This window comes from Onychostruthus taczanowskii, unplaced genomic scaffold, assembly GCF_017590055.1.
Source record: "Onychostruthus taczanowskii isolate IOZ18803 unplaced genomic scaffold, ASM1759005v1 scaffold7, whole genome shotgun sequence".
In the NCBI taxonomy this organism is placed as follows: Eukaryota; Metazoa; Chordata; class Aves; order Passeriformes; family Passeridae; genus Onychostruthus; species Onychostruthus taczanowskii.
The window spans coordinates 4,623,110-4,642,445 of NW_024504786.1; the positions used below are offsets into that span (position 1 = coordinate 4,623,110).

The 19,336-nt window shown below is 38.7% G+C and overlaps 1 protein-coding gene across 3 annotated transcripts in view; it reads right to left on the reverse strand.

Moving 5' to 3' along the window:
* The window catches only part of ZFYVE9 (zinc finger FYVE-type containing 9), a 56,533-nt gene that overhangs the window by 24,446 nt on the left and 12,751 nt on the right, over nucleotides 1-19,336 (reverse strand). The window contains exons 2-6 of one of the 3 annotated variants that reach the window (XM_041421247.1): nucleotides 16,722-16,824; nucleotides 12,022-12,126; nucleotides 9,182-11,244; nucleotides 3,752-3,851; nucleotides 21-197 (exon numbers count right to left, since the gene is read on the reverse strand). In XM_041421247.1, the coding sequence (XP_041277181.1) occupies nucleotides 21-197; nucleotides 3,752-3,851; nucleotides 9,182-11,244; nucleotides 12,022-12,091 (2,410 nt within the window). In that variant the 5' untranslated portion in view covers nucleotides 12,092-12,126; nucleotides 16,722-16,824. The remainder of the gene's footprint in view (nucleotides 1-20; nucleotides 198-3,751; nucleotides 3,852-9,181; nucleotides 11,245-12,021; nucleotides 12,127-16,721; nucleotides 16,825-19,336) is intronic. The other 2 variants (XM_041421248.1, XM_041421249.1) reach the window with 2 other exon arrangements.

The window sequence follows — 19,336 nt, forward strand, 5'->3', positions numbered from 1 at the left end:
GAAAACAGAAATGTTCTCACCTTCTGCTCCAGGATGCTTCAGAACTCCCACAGGTACCATGACAGTGGGAGGCGGGGAGCTCAGGGCGCCCGAGGCCTGAGCCTGCTGCAAAGGAGGGATAGTAGAACAGTATTCAGCAGGATTGTTAGGGTTAGGGCTCTGGCTTGAGGCACTCATCATGTTCTCCCAGGCTTGAGCTAAAGCAAACAAAGAACAAGAGCCATGAACACAGAGGAAGGTATCTAACAGTCCAAAACACTGTGTTAAGTTCTCAGCTGTCAGAATGGACCCTGCCACCTCCCAAAGACCATTCCCTCCATGTAACAGCCCAGGAGACTGCAATTAAGCAAGAAAAGCACAAAGAGAATCTGCACTGGCCCTGTGCAATAAAAATATCAGTCCATAGAGAAGTATTTTCTGAAAAGGGTTAAAGTACACTTTGATTTGAGTGATGCTTAGTTCCTCATGCTTCATTTTGCTTCTTCTATAAAGATTTAATTGAAAACAGCCAATGTGTGCATATATATATAAAAATATAAATATATCACAATGCATGGAGACATAGACATTTTTACTACAAATCTTTCATAACCCACAAAATACTTGAGCAGATTTAGCTTTAATTTATAATAAAAAGCACTCTGCATTTATTTGTGTCCAGGGCAGTTGTGTACAAATCAACAACTTTTATTCTTAACTGTAAAAAAACCCTTACAATATTAATTTGGAAGACATGACTTGAGCCTTAATTCAACTGTCCAAACTGGCCAAAAAATAACACATAAATAATCTTTGTCAACAATATCTATGATAGGAAAATCTCCTCTGGTAAGTAAACCAGACTATCTCCACAGTGCTACTTCTATTTCACCTCTAAGGGAGGCTTGTAGCAAGATGCCAGAAAATTATGTGTGTTTGCACCACAATCATATTAGTGTATTACAAATAAATGCATTCTTTGAGTCAGGCATAAATGTCATGGCACCTAACCTCTCAGAGCATGTACATCCTTGGGTTCATTCAGCTGCAAATTGTTAGAAAACCAAGGTGGAAATAACAAGACCAAAAAAAGGCCAAACAGAACTCAACAGAACATAAACCCTCCTGCTTCCCCCATCAACCTGCAAAACCAATAGTGAAATGTTTGTCAGTGAAAAAGGTACTGGCATTCCAGTTGAGAAAATTACTTGATCCAAAGCACTTTTTAAACAGCAATTCTGTACCAGTTATAGTAAAAGTCCTGAAAGAAGAAAGTATTAAAAATGCACAAAGTTGCATGTCCAGGGCTCCTTTATTAGAAAAGTAAAAGAGCATTCTTAAAGTCTTCTTTAAATGGAGCAAAGTGCCAAGTCAGCACATCTACCAACGGAAAATACACTAAAAATAGCATTGGAAACTGATGAAACACATAGCCTGGCCATGGAAACGTGCCAGAAAACACACAACCCTCCCCTCACACCCCAGTCAAACACAAACCAGGTTCTGAGCAATCAAGTGAAATAATAACTGCTTTTACAGTTCCTACCCCTGCTTCCAGGACTGTGCAAAGATTAATGCTTAACCTGCTGCACTGACAGGGACAAAAGCCCCAAAAGCTGCACTGACAAAGAACCTGGAAGGATCAGGAGGGGTGGGATGCAATCAGGCTACAGGTGAACTAACCCAAAGCATCACCACAAAGCACTGCAGCAGGAACAGGAACAGAGGGAGACAGGGCAAGCACAGCTCTGGCCTGGAAGGCACCAGGCACTGGTGTCACTGTTTGCTGCCATTAATGTGCATCTGCCCTGGCAACAGGACAGAGAGGCCTTCAAATGAAATCATTATAATAGGATCAGTTTTATTGTGTCTTTTTAAAACAACACTTCGGTGTCAACAAAATATTTATAGATTCTTCCCTTCCCCCAGATGAAAATTAATCCTACTCACCAGGACAGAGCTAGCTGTCTTTTGCTAAGGTATTTGTAATTCCTTGTTCTTTTACACCTTGAAATGTGTTCATTTCTCCATCCCAAAATGTAACAGTTTAGAACCCCTTCAGCATCATTACTGGGACTAGTTTTTAATTTCTAGATATTATAACCTACAATTTCCTGTCACCTTACACATTTGGCCTAGAGTAAAGAATTATTAATAATTAAAACCTACCACTGTACAGCGATTAATGTTTAATATTTTTGAAGCATTTCATCTTTTTGAATTTTTTTCTGAGAAAATTGTATTCCTGTTTAATAACAGATACTGTCTACTTTTATATTCTCATCTCAAGACTAAGCACTCAGTTACTTTCAACCAAACCTGAACCAACACTCAATTTCTTTGGAGAAAAAATAAAGCTGTGACCTTAAGTTTAGTTTAGATGTTCAAACAACAAAGTAAGAGATCCTTCTGAAAACAGCCCAAATAATCCACTATACAGTAATATGTAAAGATAATGCCAAAATTACTTTCTGTGATGCTGACACAAACCACAATTTTCCTAACTAATTCTTGGTTAGAATCTCTGCTAAAAGTCTCCAAAGTTCAGCTAAACAATTGCAGCAGTGGATATTCCATGATAAACCATCCTAATAATTACTGAACAGTAATCCTAACAGTTAAAAAGTTTGCATTTAGAGCCTGAATTTCTCTGACTTCTCATTCTACTTTTTACATCTTAGAATGCACCTCTCAGACCTTCCTCTACCACTGAATTCACTTCTGGCATCAAGTTTCAGTGATCCAGACATGTATTTATACCCCAGGACCAAGACACCCATTCACTTTCCCAATAAGCCAAAATGCCTGGAATTTCTCATGACGAGACAGGTTATCTCATGAAACAAGCACCCACATGGGTCCTCTCTCAACCTAATCCAATTTCTCTGCCTTCTCAATTTGAGACTGAAGAACTAAACACTGAGTCTTCCTCAGTGTCATGGGCATGACTCAGCTGGACAGATCATCCCCAGAGGTAACTGCCAGTGTGGGAAGTTCTGGAGATTTTCACAGGCCTCAAGAGAGTGCTCTGTGTTTGCCCATATTTATAGCACAGCTCTGAAGTTTAATACAGTAAAGAACCACACACAAAATACATTCCACAGCCTGCTGGTCAAAACCAGAGTTTTTCCTTACACCAAGCAGAGGTGATAAAATTCCTACCAGTTCTACATGTGAACTTCAGAACTACTTGTGACCTCTCTCCTGTGTGCCATGCTCTCACCAGGCTTTCAGCCACAGCACCCCCCTGGGTTTGACACTCTCCAGGAATGTGTGAATGTAACCATCCAAGCTCAGCTCTCCACATTTGGGGACCTGTAATTAGACAGGACCTCCTACTCTAGTACCAAGGAGTTAAGAAGAGGAGCTGGATTAATTTGTGGGTAAATACTACCTTCCCAATCTCCTATAGCGTGTGATCTAGAACAGGCACAACTGCATTACTCCACTCTTTGGCATTCCCTCTAAATGTTTAGCAGGTTATCTACTCAGGCAACAAAGGATACAGAGTACACTTCTGAACCAACCCCAAAGTCACAGTTTTTGCAATCCTGCTAGAGCACTCCCAAATGAAAGCTTTCAAACTCACTGCAGCCTTACCAGTTTTTCTGCTCTTCACAGGGATTCCATGCCAGCCTCTCAAGCACCTTTACTGTTTTAGAATACTTACCCATACAAATGAAGTATTTTTATATTTTTCTTTTCAAATGCCCTCACTGCAGCTCCACACAAAGCCAGTGAGGTGCCACATCTGGATTCCCTGCCCACTCACCATTCATCAGCACTGAGTGGCAGATCACACACACTCTGGCCTCCTTTCGGTCCATGTACAGCAGCTTGCACTTCAGGCTACAGCATGCAGCACAAAACACCTGGAACACAGGGGAAACTGCTCAGGGGTGTGCACAGATATGGGACAAACTGATGGACCTGCACAACTGAGTGTCTGCAAAGCCCTTGAAATGCAAAATACAGAGGTAAAAAATCAGTATTTTCCCATTAAAGCCACAGTGACCAATACCTACCCAGGGTGCCTGTACTACTAATCCTGATGATTATTTTGTGGAACACATAAACACATTTTATCCTGATACTGCACTGTGGTGTTGTTAAAATCTGACTGGCATAAATGACAATGAGGGTAATAAATACCTACCACATTACAATCTCTCACAGAATGAACAATTTGGGAATTAAATTCAGTCTTAGAAAAAGCATGAGTACTTCCTAGAATTAAATAGCAATTCAATGCATAAGTATTCCATATATATAAGAGACTGCTATGGCACAGATTAATTCAAACTGAATTAATTAATTCTTTGCAGCAGTACAATTCATCTACATGGAATTGGACACTACAAGGAAGTTTTGGACACCAGGAGGAATTTCTTCACAGAAGGGGTGATTAAACATTGGAATGGGCTGCCCACCATGAGAGGTGCTGGAGTCACTGTCCCTGGAGGCGTGTAAGGAATGATTGGATGTGGCACTCAGTGCCATGGTCTGGTTGACAAGGTGGAGATTGGTCATCAGTCAAGACTGGATTTGATGATCTCAAGAGTATTTTTCAACCTAAACAATTCTGTGATTCTGATAGCAGCTCCAGCTGTTTAATCTCTTCATATCTAGCAAGCAATTCCTTGGTTGAGGAGCAACAGTGATTATCAAAACGTTTTAACTGTTAAACACATAAACCAAGACATTTCAGAAAGCTGAATGACATTAGTACTGCAAGAAAAATCTTGCTCCATTTCTACAAAAAAAGCTCATTTTGACATGAATACAAACACCACAGTATCACAACAGTAGGGAGAACTCAGGAACTGCATTCTGTGCACCCTGGCTGCTAAAGGGGCTGGGGCAAAGCCCAGGGAGCACAACGTGCTGTGGAGATGCAGCTGCAGTGCTGGTCCCTCTCTCCTGAACCAGCTCTAAAAACTCCCCAGTCCTGGGCAGGAAACAGTCCTGAGGCTTCCTCCAGACAAGCAAAACATCAAACATGAGCATGGCTTGTGCACCAAAACACACTTGCATGCAGGTATGATCCTACAGTAGCAACTGCCTTCTCACAATCCTGCAGAACACGTGCCCTTAATGATTTCTTATTAATTTTAAATAATTATTCTGTCTTTTATTTTTAAAAAAAACAGTAGTTCCTCAGGGTTATTTTTCAAGTATTGTGAAGATACTGATGAAAATCCACTTCCTGCAGGAAGGTAATGTCACACTCAGGAGATCTAGAAACAGCAACAGCTCCTAACAAATGAGTTCAGATATCAAGAGAGAATTTCAAAATTTAATCATGGGTGGATATTATCTGTGCAATACACCATGCATTATTATGATATATAATGCTTTCTAAATTAAAAAAGTATTCCATCACTCCAGCAGCATTATTTCTGTAATACAGACAGGAAGCTACACAGGTTTGTTATATATAAATGTGTTTAAGCCTAATTAAATTTCAACCAAGTTAAAGATCACACCAAATTACAACTACTTTTAGTGGCAAGTGTTCAAAATAAGCAAATACAGGTTCTGAACTAAACATGAGAGTTGAAAATCAACTGTGTAGAAAGTTCAGCCTTGTCTCATTAGAACCAGTTTTAATGTTTTCTAACTATGACAACTCAAACATTTCAAAAACAAAATATAATTAAGCATAGACTGGAATTTTAATGCAAAAATAAAATCCACCCTTTTGCATATGTGAAAACCTTTAAAAAACCAAAGTAAATATATTTGAAAAATCTGATTTCTGCATTTACATCTTAACCCAATTTACATGTATTCTAGGGAATATTTATAACAACATCACAGCATAATTTAGAGACATTTGACATCATTTCAGTTCTCTGGGCAAAACTTCCAGTCAAAAGTCCATTCACTATTGAACATGGAAAAATCAATGTCGTCAACCATAAATGAAGGCCCAACACAAATTAATATCTAATTTAGAACCCCTTTTCAAACAACATATTCATGAAAGCTCCCAAATGCAATGATTTAAATATTAAAAGAGAAAATAGAAGCAATGACAGAACATCCCCACCTCCTCTCTCAGGCTGCATCAGCCTTGAGCAGCAGTAATGCAGGGAACGCAATCCAGCACAACTGACAAGTCAGACTTGTTATTAACAATCACCAAGTCATTATCTCAGTACATCATGCTATAAAAAAAACAACAGAGCAGCGTCAAAGCAAGTTTTTATGTTACTAGGGTTTTCAGGTTCACTAGGAGTTGTTAAAGCATTAGTTGCTAGTGGAATTGCTGATTTTTTTTTAATATTTTAGCAGAAAAATATCGGTTTGGTTGTCAATAAAAAAGACTGCATATAAATTTTCTGGTTTTCCTATCAAGGATGATGATTTAATCTGACAATAGAAGGTACATAAATACATAACATCTAATTATATTAATGTGTCCACAAATTCATCAGGTTCTTAATTTTAACTCAAAATTTACTGTGAGTGTATTTCTTTCTATCAATCCAAATTGTTCATATCATCCATTAACTTTGCAATTATTACCCTGAAATTAAAAACCCAGACTTCCCAGTTGCCACTCCACTATTTTTAAATGCAGTGTTCATTCCCAAATGAAACAGACACATTCACCCCTACTAAAATGATTTGTCACGATGTTAATAAAGCTTAACAAGAAACTGCTGTGCTACAGCTTGTGTTCAGAATATTTAAACCCATGACTTCCCCTAGAAACAAATAACTGCAAGGGCTGAAGATGTTGTCTCCCTAATTCTTTTAGTGAGATCCAGGCATTTAACAGTGGAAGCATCCCTGTGGTTCAGGAGTTACCTACACCCATGGTGTGGGTTGTTTCCTGTTCTATGGTTAAGCTCCCACTACTGGAACCAGAAGAGTTTTTAGCTTCTAGATCTGTTCTCTGAGGAATGGCTTTACCAGTGAAGTTTTCAACTGCTCTGGGGCTGGTGACCAGAAAGCAGGAGCAGACAGCTGAGAACAGGCATTTCTCAAGCCACTGCAGCCACATTCATCAGCACTTGTCTGTCAAAGCTTTGGTCTCTCTCTGCCCGGAATCGTTACAGGAATTGAGGGCTGTAAGGCAATTTGCAGAAAGTGCTAAGTATTATTTGACTTACACTGATGCTTAGCACTTATTAATGAGTCCTTTCTGCCACATCTTTTGGCTGCACCTGTGCAAATTTGGCCCAGACAAACATTTCCTAACAAAAGCTTCTAAAAACAATCCATTCTAAGTCTAGTGAGTCAGTTTGTCTACTGAGCACAAGGATTTTTTATTTTATCCATTTCCCACATATAATCAAAAAAACCTCACTGGCACTGGTGGTTCCTCTCAAGGTTTGTTAGAAGAATGTAAAAAAGAAACAAAAACAGAGAAAATTTTTGCCTTGTCCCATCGTTGCATGTTCTACCCATTTACTGACACTTTAATTTTCTGCATTCATTTGTGCAACTCAGGGCTTCAGCCATTACAGAGAAGCAATGAAATCCAACCAATAAACTTGTTTAAAACACAAAAATAAGTAAAAAATTTTACTGCACACGAAAACTGAAATCATATTTGTCCAACTGAAAAAATACCACCCAAATAACTGTATAAATTAACATATCAAAACTAAAATCATGGACAATCCTTTAACTTCCATGCCTTACAGGTTCTCCTCAACTGCCATGAGAAGAATGAGGCCCCTGATATAAACCAGAAGTACACTGAAGCAGGCATTACTGCACACGAAAACTGAAGTCATATTTGTCCAACTGAAAAAAAACCACCCAAATAACTATAAATTAACATATCAAAACTAAAATCATGGACAATCCTTTAACTTCCATGCCTTACAGGTTCTCCTCAACTGCCATGAGAAGAATGAGGCCCCTGATATAAACCAGAAGTACACTGAAGCAGGCACGTGCTTTATGTGATGCTCACTGATCACCTGTGGTTACTGGCTCCACATCAGCACTTCCACTGCAAGCAAGCTGCTGCAGGATGGGCTGAACCAACTGCAAGTCCTGGAGCAGTGCTCAAGGAATGTCTGCTCAGCCTTTCCAAGTGTCTGCCCAGCACTTGTGCAGTGAGAGGCTGAGTGCTGTGCTGGTTCCTAAAGGGAACAGGAGCAAACCTGGGGGCTCTGCTGGGCTGCTTCCAGAACCAGCTGGCATAAGGGTTTGAGCTTTCCTGAATTAATTTGCTTCTTTCAAGTCCTTTATCCACATCATTCTGCTTTCCCTGCATTCTTCTGGTAGCAAAAATTATCACCCATAGCAGCCAGGTCTGTTAATCAACTTCAGAAACCTCTGAATGAGGCCTAAATGAACTGAAGTTATTTTTATTGTACTTCTTGTTGGTTTTAGTATTTCTTTTTACAATATTCATTAACAACTAATTGACAAGAGTGCTAGTTTACTGCTTTTGAATCATCATTACTTTCTTCCTGAGTTCCTACTTATGTCACTGACATATATTTCAGTAAAGATATTTGGAATACTTTACAGGTTAATAATTTACAATAAAATCATCACATAAGAATTTGAGCTCACCTAGATGACAAATACATAAAATGTTAAAACACTCTCAACAATAAAGTATTTCTTACACAACAAGAAGATACAGAAACTATGAGTTAGTTGTCTTCATTATGACATTTCTCACCATGTGGATATACACCAGGTTACAGTTAAACACTTTTTTTCCCCCCAAGAGCAAATGTATTTTTAAAAACATGTTAGTGCTATTTAAAATAATGTAAGCAATATGAGAATAGTAAAGAAGACTGAGAAGAACTGAGCTGATCAGCTGTGTAAACCAGCAGGAATGCCAGCAATCCAACAGCCCACTCCCAATACACAAGTTAGTTTCAGAAACTTTAATGGGATTATTGATGCAGTAATTTCTGTAAAGCAGTTTCCTGCACTTAGTCATTTTATAGAAGTTCTGACATAAACCCAAGGATGATGATCATTGCAATCAACAAATACAACTGTTCATTTAGACTAATAACCATCAGTTATTTTTTTACTGGCCCCCTAAATAGATCAGAGCTCAGAAATTCCCATTTTTGCTTCACTCAGACACAGCTTTTTAGGAAGAGATGTCACAGGTAACTATATCCAGTAGTTTAGCAAGCCCCCTGATGAGATGCTGTGCACTATCAGGAAAAAAAGGGTGCTTTGAGCTTATTCACAAAATATGACTTACCTTCCCACAGGCTCTGCAATGGTGCCTTCTTTTGGTGAATGTAAATCTGGCCTCACATTTCATACAGTTTGGTGCTTGAGAGTCTGGAACCCACACTGGAGCCACCTCACCCAAAGTCGTAAAAGGCTTTCTGGCTGGAGCTCCAAACTGACCAGCTCTGAGATCATTATCTGGACTATCTGGGGCTACTGCAAGGCACGAACTATTAGAGACTCCAGATTCATACTCGTCCAAGTGTTCCCCACTAGAACCAATACCAGAGGCATTTGAAGATGTTTCACCAGGAAACGTGTCTGCTGTATCCCCTAGCTGTGTCTTACCAAAGACATTTTTGTTTTTACTATTACCTCCACAATTTGGGGGAATAACATCGTTTTGTAAGTGGTCCGATAATGGCTTCGGAATCTGCAGTTTCAGATTTGTGGGTTGCTTAGGTCTTGCACCACCAAAAGGAACACTGATATATTGCAGGTTAGTCACTGGTTTTGGTGAAATCTGCCCTTGCATGGATGAAACCTGACTACAAAGATTATGCAAATAATTTTTCTTTATGTGGTCACCAGTGCTGTTTAAAATAAGACCACTGCCTTCTGTGGCCTCATTTCCTCTCTGTTCATAAACATTAGTGTAACATTCTGACTTGCTCTCCTCAATCTCCTTTTCCTCTGTTACCGAGTCTTCCTTGGAGGGTAAAGTCTTTGGAACATGAGCAACAACTGGGTTCTGCATTCCATAGGAATCACAACCATTAGACAGAGAGCTTGCTGCTGATGTAGCCATCACATCAGAGAGACTGGACCCTCCAAGCTCATCTGTACCAGACCCTTTTAAGTCTATGCCTGCGTCCAATACCCCATCTTCATCTTCTTTGCTATTCCCACATGCATCATCAGGCTGTTTGGTCTGCAAAAGTCTTTCATTCTCTCCTAGAGTTTGCTTATTATTCATCTCATTCAACTTTGTCAGCTCCCAATTAGTCATCTCCTGAGATTCAGGGTAACATTCTGCCATGCTGTGCAATTCCGTTGTGCCGAGGTTTTTATCACATTCAATGACTTCTCCTTCAGTGGCACTAACATCCTCTGCAACACATTCCTTGTAATTGCCACTTCCAGCCACGTCAGGTTGACAGGTCTCGGTGAGCCCAGACAGCCTAGACTGCAACTGCTGGGTTGTTTCCTGTTCTACAATTAAGCTTCCACTACTGGAACAAGAAGAGTTTTTAGCTTCTAGATCTGTTCTCTGAGGAATGGCTTTACTAGTTAAATTTTCAACTGATGCACAACTTTCTTGCATTTTAGCAGTACCATCAACTGGTCTCTGTAAGAGAGTCACTGCATTGATCCCTGCAGTTGTAGCTTCTGAAAACAGCAAATCTTTATTCATATTAAAATCCTCCTTTAATCGAGAGGAGGGGCATGCAGCGGTCAGGCTTTCAGATGAAGCATTAATGAAATTACTTACAGAGTCATCTTCAGTGCACAGCCTGTTTACCTGCTTTTCTGTATCAATATCCTTTTCTGTGGATCCGTTTACAGTAACGCCGAGCTGGTCACTCTGTCGGTTTTCATTATCCAGTGTAAAGCTAATAGAGTCCATTAGGGACTGACTGTTGTAATTTGTACAATCCACCACATCACCACTTTGTAGTGTTCTTCTGTCACAGTTGTGCATGACTGCCACCACTAGCACATTTTTCTCCTCTGGCAAGCAAGCTGTATTTCCACATTTCTTTTCTCCTGCTTCCATAGAGTTACACTGATCATCCCGATTACTATTTCTTTTAATCAACTGATCATCTGCTGCTGCCTGATCATCAATCCACATGACTGGGGTCTCTGGGCTTATGCTAAAATCCTTTCCATTAGCACAGCGATCCCCTCCTCCTGTCGGTGTAGTCACTGAGTGGGACAAGGAGAAAGACTTTAATCTCTGCTGACATTCATTAGGAGTTGTAGCTTCATTCACGTTGGCCACAGCCGAGTTGAATGACAGGCGACGAGAAGGCGGATCTAGAATCTGATTCCACTTTGCACCCAGCAGAGTAGGTGAAACAGCGGCATCTGAAAAAGGGTTTAAACAAAAAAATTTACTGCCATATTAAAGCTAAAGGTTCTATTAATCCTGCTGCACTAGAATGTCCCATATAGAAAGGCAGAAGTGTTCAAATACAGGCACAAAAATGAAGCTCACCTGTCATAATCAACACCATTGGTCAACCATTAGTCGTGTAATTCCATAATGTTTCTGGAACTCAAGAAGTTTAGAGCTACCCCAGTTAGTATCATGTTGAATTTGCAAAAGCAGCTTTAACTAAAGTATTATTATATTTCAGACAGCTAGAAGTGCCCGGAAAGATTCTCAACCCCATAAAATGAACAGTTCAACTTCCTTGACAGCAAAGAATTACCAATTAGACTAAGCAAAAAATTTAGTGCTTTGAACATGACAACCTTCAGTATATGATTTATGTGACCTAATAAAACATTTCTGCAAAAGAAACTTAAAATAAGTTTTGCCTGATTTGTTTAAAATAAATGATTTAAATATTGCTACTGAGATTAAGCTTCACAAAACCTTTCTTTGAAAGTGTATGGTATGTTTGCTATTAAAAGAGGAAGAAATTTTACAAAGGTAAACAAGATGAATGGAAGCAGAAGGGAACGCTACTAAGAAATGCTGAAGGCATACCATGCAAAATTAAAAGATATTTTTTGTAAATTCTGAGATTAATTTTCAACTCAAACCCAGAAAGGCTATCACAGATCTCCCCCTCTTCTATATTGTCCTCTGTAGAAGACATCTGATGTGCATCTACAATCCTCTTTGAAATGACTCACCTTCGTTTTGCTCAAATTCATCTAAAACCTTATCGAGGTTATATGCCTCTGCTTGGAAATAGTTCTCCATTTGTCAGGGAACAACCACCAGATCCTTGTCTAAACCTGCCAGAGAACAAATTACAATCAGATGCTTAACCTTCAGTCAGCAGTGTTCCCTTACATATCGTCCTGATTTAAGGGGAAAAGTCCTTTGTAAATCAAATTTTACATACATTACAGACATAAATCAAAAGTATGTTCCAGGAATAAAAATCATTTGTGTGCTTAAACTTGGTCCATTCAGATTAACTTCCCCAAACTTGCTTTGGATTTTATTAACTCCAGTCTCTCACATTAAGGTGTCTGCCTATCAGGATCACCATAATGGTAAGAGCAAAACTGCTGTGACACCAGTCTTAAAAAAAAAAAACAGTCTAGAGAAACCAAAAAGGCCAACTACAGAATCTGAAGACCTGACTTTCAGATCTGTGCTACCACCAATTAGTTCATGTGGCTTTGAACAAGGAGTTTAAACTCCCTGTGCTTCTGATTTTTTCATATATCGTAGGCTAGCAGTACTCTGTGTCAGTCCTCATTCCCCTCGAGATGCTTCAAAGATTCATACTTGTAAAAGATGTTAAGGGACTTAATGGGTGTTACTTGAATTGTGCTGCCTCTTAAAATGTCTACTTTAATAATCCTTGTTTCCCTGAAAGGCAGCCACTGAAATCCAGCAAAATGCACAGAAGTAAATAGTCTCATCAAGAGATAATGCTCTCAGGCTAGAAAAGAAGATGACAAGAGAGAAATGAGGGGAAAAAAAACCAAAACCAAAGCAAAAAACCCAACCCTGAATCATTACATAACTATCTTCACATAATAAGTAATATTTTGCCCTAACAGCAGTAACATAGACTCCTCACTACCAAAGTCTTGTAGCAACAAGACACCCTGATTCATTTTTCCCAAACATTCACTACCAGCAGAGACATTTTCGGTGGGAAATGTGTGCCATAACCTATAAACCACAGAGACCTTGACTTGATCTGTTCACTGAACATCATCCAAAACAGCTTTATTCTCTTCAGAGTTGGCTTTCACTGTTGTGAAATAAGGCAATGAAGGAGGAGAGGGTGAGAACCTTGTTTTGCAGCATGAAGCAGTGTTAGACTTGACAGCTCAATTTTTTCCACCAGAGATACAACACATTAGAGGAAGTTTCTAATTTAAAACAATACTTTATCATTATCCCCACAATATCTGGATTTGAGAAAAACATCAACCACCTTTATTTCTATTACTACAACATTTTGTATTTACAAATTCATGAATTATAAATATTTACAGTACAACAGTTTTGCACTTATTACAGGCAACAGCTGCACTTAGGTTATTGATAGGAAAGGACTGTGCATTAAAATATCACAAAATGCAGAAAATCAAGTTTTCGAGGTCAACTAAAAATTTGATACAAGGTTGTTTTAAAAGGTGATCATGATAAACATGAATACATTGCTATTTAATAGAATTAGACTAAGGCATGTGTTAAAGATATACACAGAATCAAGTTTTAAAGAAAATTAATCTAACATGCATCAACAGAAAAAAGACCACTTGCAAAATAATTCCAAGATAAACTAAACTGGTCATCTGACATACTCCTAGATTTGTCCTCTGTTCTGGGATGTCAGATTAACTCCTTCTGCAAGGAAAACAGATGATTTGCCATATCATTTACTGTGCACAGATGCACAGAAGCAATGGAAAAGCTGCCCACCTTGATCACCAGCTGCATTTCAGGAGACTCAAAAAGTAGCACTGTTTTGTACAAAATACCAGGTGATAGCACATCCATTTATAATGTATTTAATTTACATTATAATGATAACATAGCTCCTAGCAAACAATTGATGAAGACATGTATAATTATTCCTAGACAAAGTCCTGCTACTAAAGTCAATGATGCAAAGAGTATTTGTCAGTGAGGCACTGCAAGACTGAAAAATGTCATAACAAATTTTTGTGCTCATGAGTTCCAGCTGAAGAGAGAAAAGACCTTTTGTATCACTATTGTTATTTCACTCCATATATCCTGATGTACCAGGATATATGGAGAACCTTTTATTTTTAAGCTCACAGTCACTAAGCTGACAGCCACTCTAAATGAGATCTCATTGTCTCTTGCAGAAGGTATTTCTCAGAAAAGGTCAGCTGCAAACCTTTAGGTCTAATATCTAAAATTATTATTATTATATAAAAGAATGCAACAACCCCCCAAGCCTTTCTGCAAGTTTCTGCCAAGGGCAAAACACACTGCCAAATCCACAGAAGTCCTTAATGTCCTCTCCCCTGTCTGACAGTAAAGGAGGATGAGTACTCATGTTCCTAACAGATATCAGCAAGGCTTCCTAATTGTCAGCAACTCACATATTTGCCAGTTGAAGATTTAATGCTTCAACTCACCATAGCCAGCAACTCAAGATCAAAATAGAAAATAAAATGCTCTAACACAGCATGCCATAATAATTGAGGAGCTGTTTTCCTTGTGGTTTAGAATTTAATTCTATTTTGAATATTTTTATTAAATGCTCAAGCTGAATAAAAAACATATTCCTTTACAGGTCTTTTGAAACTTTTGACTGCATCTCACATGTACTACCATAAAAGTTTGGAAGACTTTTAGAATTACTCTAATCCCAAAGTTCCTCTTAGGACAAAGGCTGACATGACATTTTTTCAAGGATCCTTCACAGCTGAGAAACTCTGTAGTATTGTTCAAATATCCTGAGTAATGGCATGGAGAGAAGCTGATGAGCAAACACACAACACTTAGACTCTGGAAAAAGGAGAATAAAACAGGAGCAAATCAGAAAGAAGTTTCAGTGGCAATTTTAGCTGTATGCAACCAAAAAGGAGATCCTAAATTACTATATATTGGGATGAACAATATGAAGGAAAGGATCTTGTGCCACTGCAAAGAAAAGGAAGCACAAACCAGCAATGAGTAAAAAACAGGAGATGTTTTTTTCAAAAATACAGGCCTCCATGCAAACACTTAGCAGAAAAGACTAATTATGGGAAAAAATAGTAAAACTTTATGTTTTATTTAGCTCTGGATACAAAAGAGAGTAATACAATGGTTACTATCCACTGGTATGTAAGTCCAGAACTCAAGATCACTCGTTACCCAGTGCAGAATCATCTTCTGTCTTTCAGGGCAAGGAACTAATTAAAACATGCAGTCTGTCAAATCAGATTATTTTCAAGCTCCTGTTGGATCACACATCATGCATAATTCAGGAAGTGTGTTTTACTTCTCCATTTCTTCATAACAACAGCATGGGCTTATCATCATCTTCATTTCTGAAACTTAGGAACTTACATTCCATGAAGCTTACATGCTTTACTCTCCCTTGATGTCTAAATTTAAAGGTGCATGTACCAGAAATGTGTGTGTCATATCCACCCAGAATTACTGCCCTTGTCATCACAGCATTCAAACACAACACAGACTTCAGCTGCATAGTGGGGGAAAGAAGGACACAAGCAAAGGACAGAAAAACCTTCCTTAAAATTAGGTGTTATTTCAAAGGGGCTTAGCCTTGGAGACTGCCTCTCAAGAGAGCTCAGATACCCCACATGCCAGTTGGCTCCTGGGAAATGAACTGCACAAGGGACTGGCCTTGTGCTACACCTGCAAAGCAGCCAGACTTGTATTTGTGTTGGGCTCTGTGATAAGGGATTATGTAATGCATGATCTTCTGCACTGCACATCCTAAATTATCCTTGGGATGTTTTCACCACGGGAACTGACAGCCTTTAGTCTTTCTAATTGTCTTTAACAATACGGATGATCAGCTCATAATTACAGTAAAACAATGTAATAAAAAAATGCACTGAAAGGAAATAATACTGACATTCAACTATTGGCCTCACAGCAAAGACCTAAAAACCAGAGAATATGTAAAGAACCAGAATAGGATCTCAGGATTTTCTGTCATACTGTCCTGTGGAGACAACTCTTTCAATATCAAACTGTGAACCTACATGTTTCAGTAATCTGTTACTACACAAAATGCTCAAATAGTTTATTACAGTCCTCATAAAAAAAAATCCATGAAAAGCTCCTAAGGTGGAAGTCACAAAGGGCACAATCAAACTGAAATCAAACATTGTTTATTCATCCTGATAAAAATCACACATCCAGAAAATGTCATTTTTCCGTAGCACAACAGCACGGAAGTACAGATGGACTGGACAGACAGATTTAATAGATCCAGTGCTCCTGAAGACTTCCTTCAACCCCAGCAAACAATGGTCCAGTGCACATCTTGTTCCAGCTCCCTTCGGCGATCTGTGTTACCTGTCCCTGCGAGTCAGGCACCTCTGCTGTAATGAACACTTTGTTCTGAGTTGAGCAATAGCTTTATTTAGAACTGATGAGATCTGGCTACAGCACAGACTGAGAAAGAAAGACTTTGCCCGCCTTCCCCCTCTCCCAAACAAAATAAGACACAATCTTTGCTCTAAAATGGGGCAATTACTCTCAGTAAAAAAACAAAACAACAAATTGCTAAAAATACTCCATCATCTTTATAAGAGATCCAGCCACACACAAAGTTATATGTATATAAATATATATCTGTAAGAATACATAAAAAACATTTCAGGTGCAGAACTCTGAATCATTATATTCTAAAGCAGAACTTGCCTCTTACCTTTTTCTTACACATATGTTAAGAAACAAATGACCCTGTGCCTTCTCATGATGACTGCAGCACAATCAGCCAGTTCTGCTGAATCAGGGTGTTCTACTTGATCCTAGAAAATACAAACATGTATTTTATGACAGGTAATTCTGCCACAAACCATGTCCTTTTCAACACGTGACTGCAGCTAGCACAGGCATATTTGGCAAATGCTGCAAGCTTCAGATGATTTGGATTACATCTGCAGCTTTGAATTCAGGGATGTGTGTGCACTATTGCTCTCCAAAAGTCTGGTGAAAAATGCTGCTAATAACAACCACATTGCTACCTACCTGTTATTATTCTTCACTTAACTGTAAACTCTCAGTGTAATGCAGCAACTCCACCTGTCCTTGTATTCCTGATGACCTTGACTGTAACAATTTATAAAACTAGCCTCTGAAATCAATTATATTATACTACAATAGGCCTTCCAAAAATAAAGAGCTAGTAGCTTTGATAGTCAACAAAAATTCACAGCCCTCTGAATACTGTAAACTGTATTCATCAGCTTCCCACTGATTTTGTTACAGCTAAACAAGTGTTTTTGTCTTCAAATTATTCCCCCTACAATCTTAGGCTCCCTTCATTTCCTAAAGGCTTCTTCTCAGAAGACCCACATCAACCTTCAATAGTATGCAGGACCCAAGAGGAAAAAAAAAAATAATCTGAAGAAACTTTTGTTCTTCAATCCACAGCATTTCTATAGGTCAGGTGCTCATTTTCTCAGGCTGCATCCTAACAGCGAACATAGCTCAAAAATCCAACACAACCATGGGCAGAGAAAACAGAAACCAGTTTATGACAAACAACGCAACAAGAGAAGGAATGAGACACATCAAATCCATTTTTTTAAGGTTTGCTAGCACTGACATTTTGACCTGTTAGGTAGTTGAAATATTTATTAGTACTCTGATGAAGCTGCAACATATGTTAGAAAAACAATCTTCAAGCTCCAGCAAAATTAAGAGTGCTTAAAAAAAAATCAGTTCTTGATGCATGAAAGCAATATTCAGTGTTACACTAAATTTCTCCCAGGGCTGTTTATTATTCTTTTCAGAAATAAGCTACAGTAATAATTCCAGGAAACTAATGAACTGAACAGCAGCACTCTGAGTAGTACTGTTTTCAAACTAGAATCCCACAGCTTTGGATGCCAGCAGAACTCTTCCTGTATACAAGTGAAATTTCTGATGCTATGTGTATTTCCGCCTCTATAAATGAAAATTAATTTTGGTTATCTGGGAAACAGTAGATGTTATCTTATTACAACATTCTTCAGATAGGCATCACATGCATGCAAAAACAGAAGTGGAGGAAATTTAATTCCACTGAAAGGCTTCAGAATAAGCCTTTTCAAAGGGATGTGAAGTACATGTGGCAGTGGGGAAGGTTTTCTGTACCACCACTGTGTCCCTTCCCAGCCTGTAGTACAGAAAAATGATTCCGTTTTCATGACCCCTTTGAAAAGACAGATCAATTAATGACAATTCTGTCTGTGATTTATGGCAAGGCCTGTCAGCTGCATCACGAACATCACATGAACCAGTCATACATTAACCACAGAGTTCAAGCTTCCCTGATCAGAAATGGATCAGCCCTAGCAACCCAGAGCAGAAACGAGCTCTGCTGACACCCCTGCTCTAAGCCTGCAAACCTTCTAGGCAAGCAATATTCAGGGCACAGCTTTATTATTCATTGTTTTTACTCTGCTCCTCTTTCCTTGTTCCATTCTTGCCAGGTAATGACTTTTTTGTGCGTAACCACTCAACAGAGAAGATCCAATCAATGCCTGCCAGTCTCCAAAGTAAGCTTTGAAGAGATATTACCTGGAGGTCCTGGAGCTTTTTGTTTACAGTTCAACATTTACTCTCAGCAGCTATTTCCCCTTACAAAGATCAATGCAAAAATCAAAGCATGCTTACAGATGAATGTAGTATATTTAAACAAAAAGCAAGTAAAAAAAAGAAAGAAAAGTAAATTATAACATTTGGATTTCATGGAAAAAAAAGAACAAGTTGGCAACCGAGCCAAATTCTTTTTTCAGTAAGAATTTAATGTAAGATAAGTATATTTAAATGAAAATTGAGGACAAAAGGAATAACTACAAATGAGAGCCAAGAATACTCACAACAACAGATAATCTAGTTATTATTAGGTTTTTTCTCTGAATCACACACATTGCTAAAAAAGGGTTCCACCACACTTGTGAAAAATACATACATTTCTACCTAAAAGTTATGGACCCACTGAGACCTAAGATCCCTGCAAATGCAGGAGGCCCCGTGTCCCTGCTGTCCCAGTTTGCTACTTGGAGCATCTCAGCTCCTTATCTCTTCTGCTGGTGGTGGGCTGCACTCCTCTGTCTCCTGCCCTACAGTGGTGTCACTCAGGTGCTGCTTTGGTTGTACCCTACGTGTCTGATTTCCCTCAGGAGCTCCAAGAAGGCGACTACCAATTACTGCAGAAGCAAAACAGAAATTGAAGATAAATTTGACAAGCAGAGACGTGCTCTGAATAAAGAAAGGATGAAGAATAGAAGGAAAAAACTCCAATAAATACATAATTAGAAATATCTTCCACAA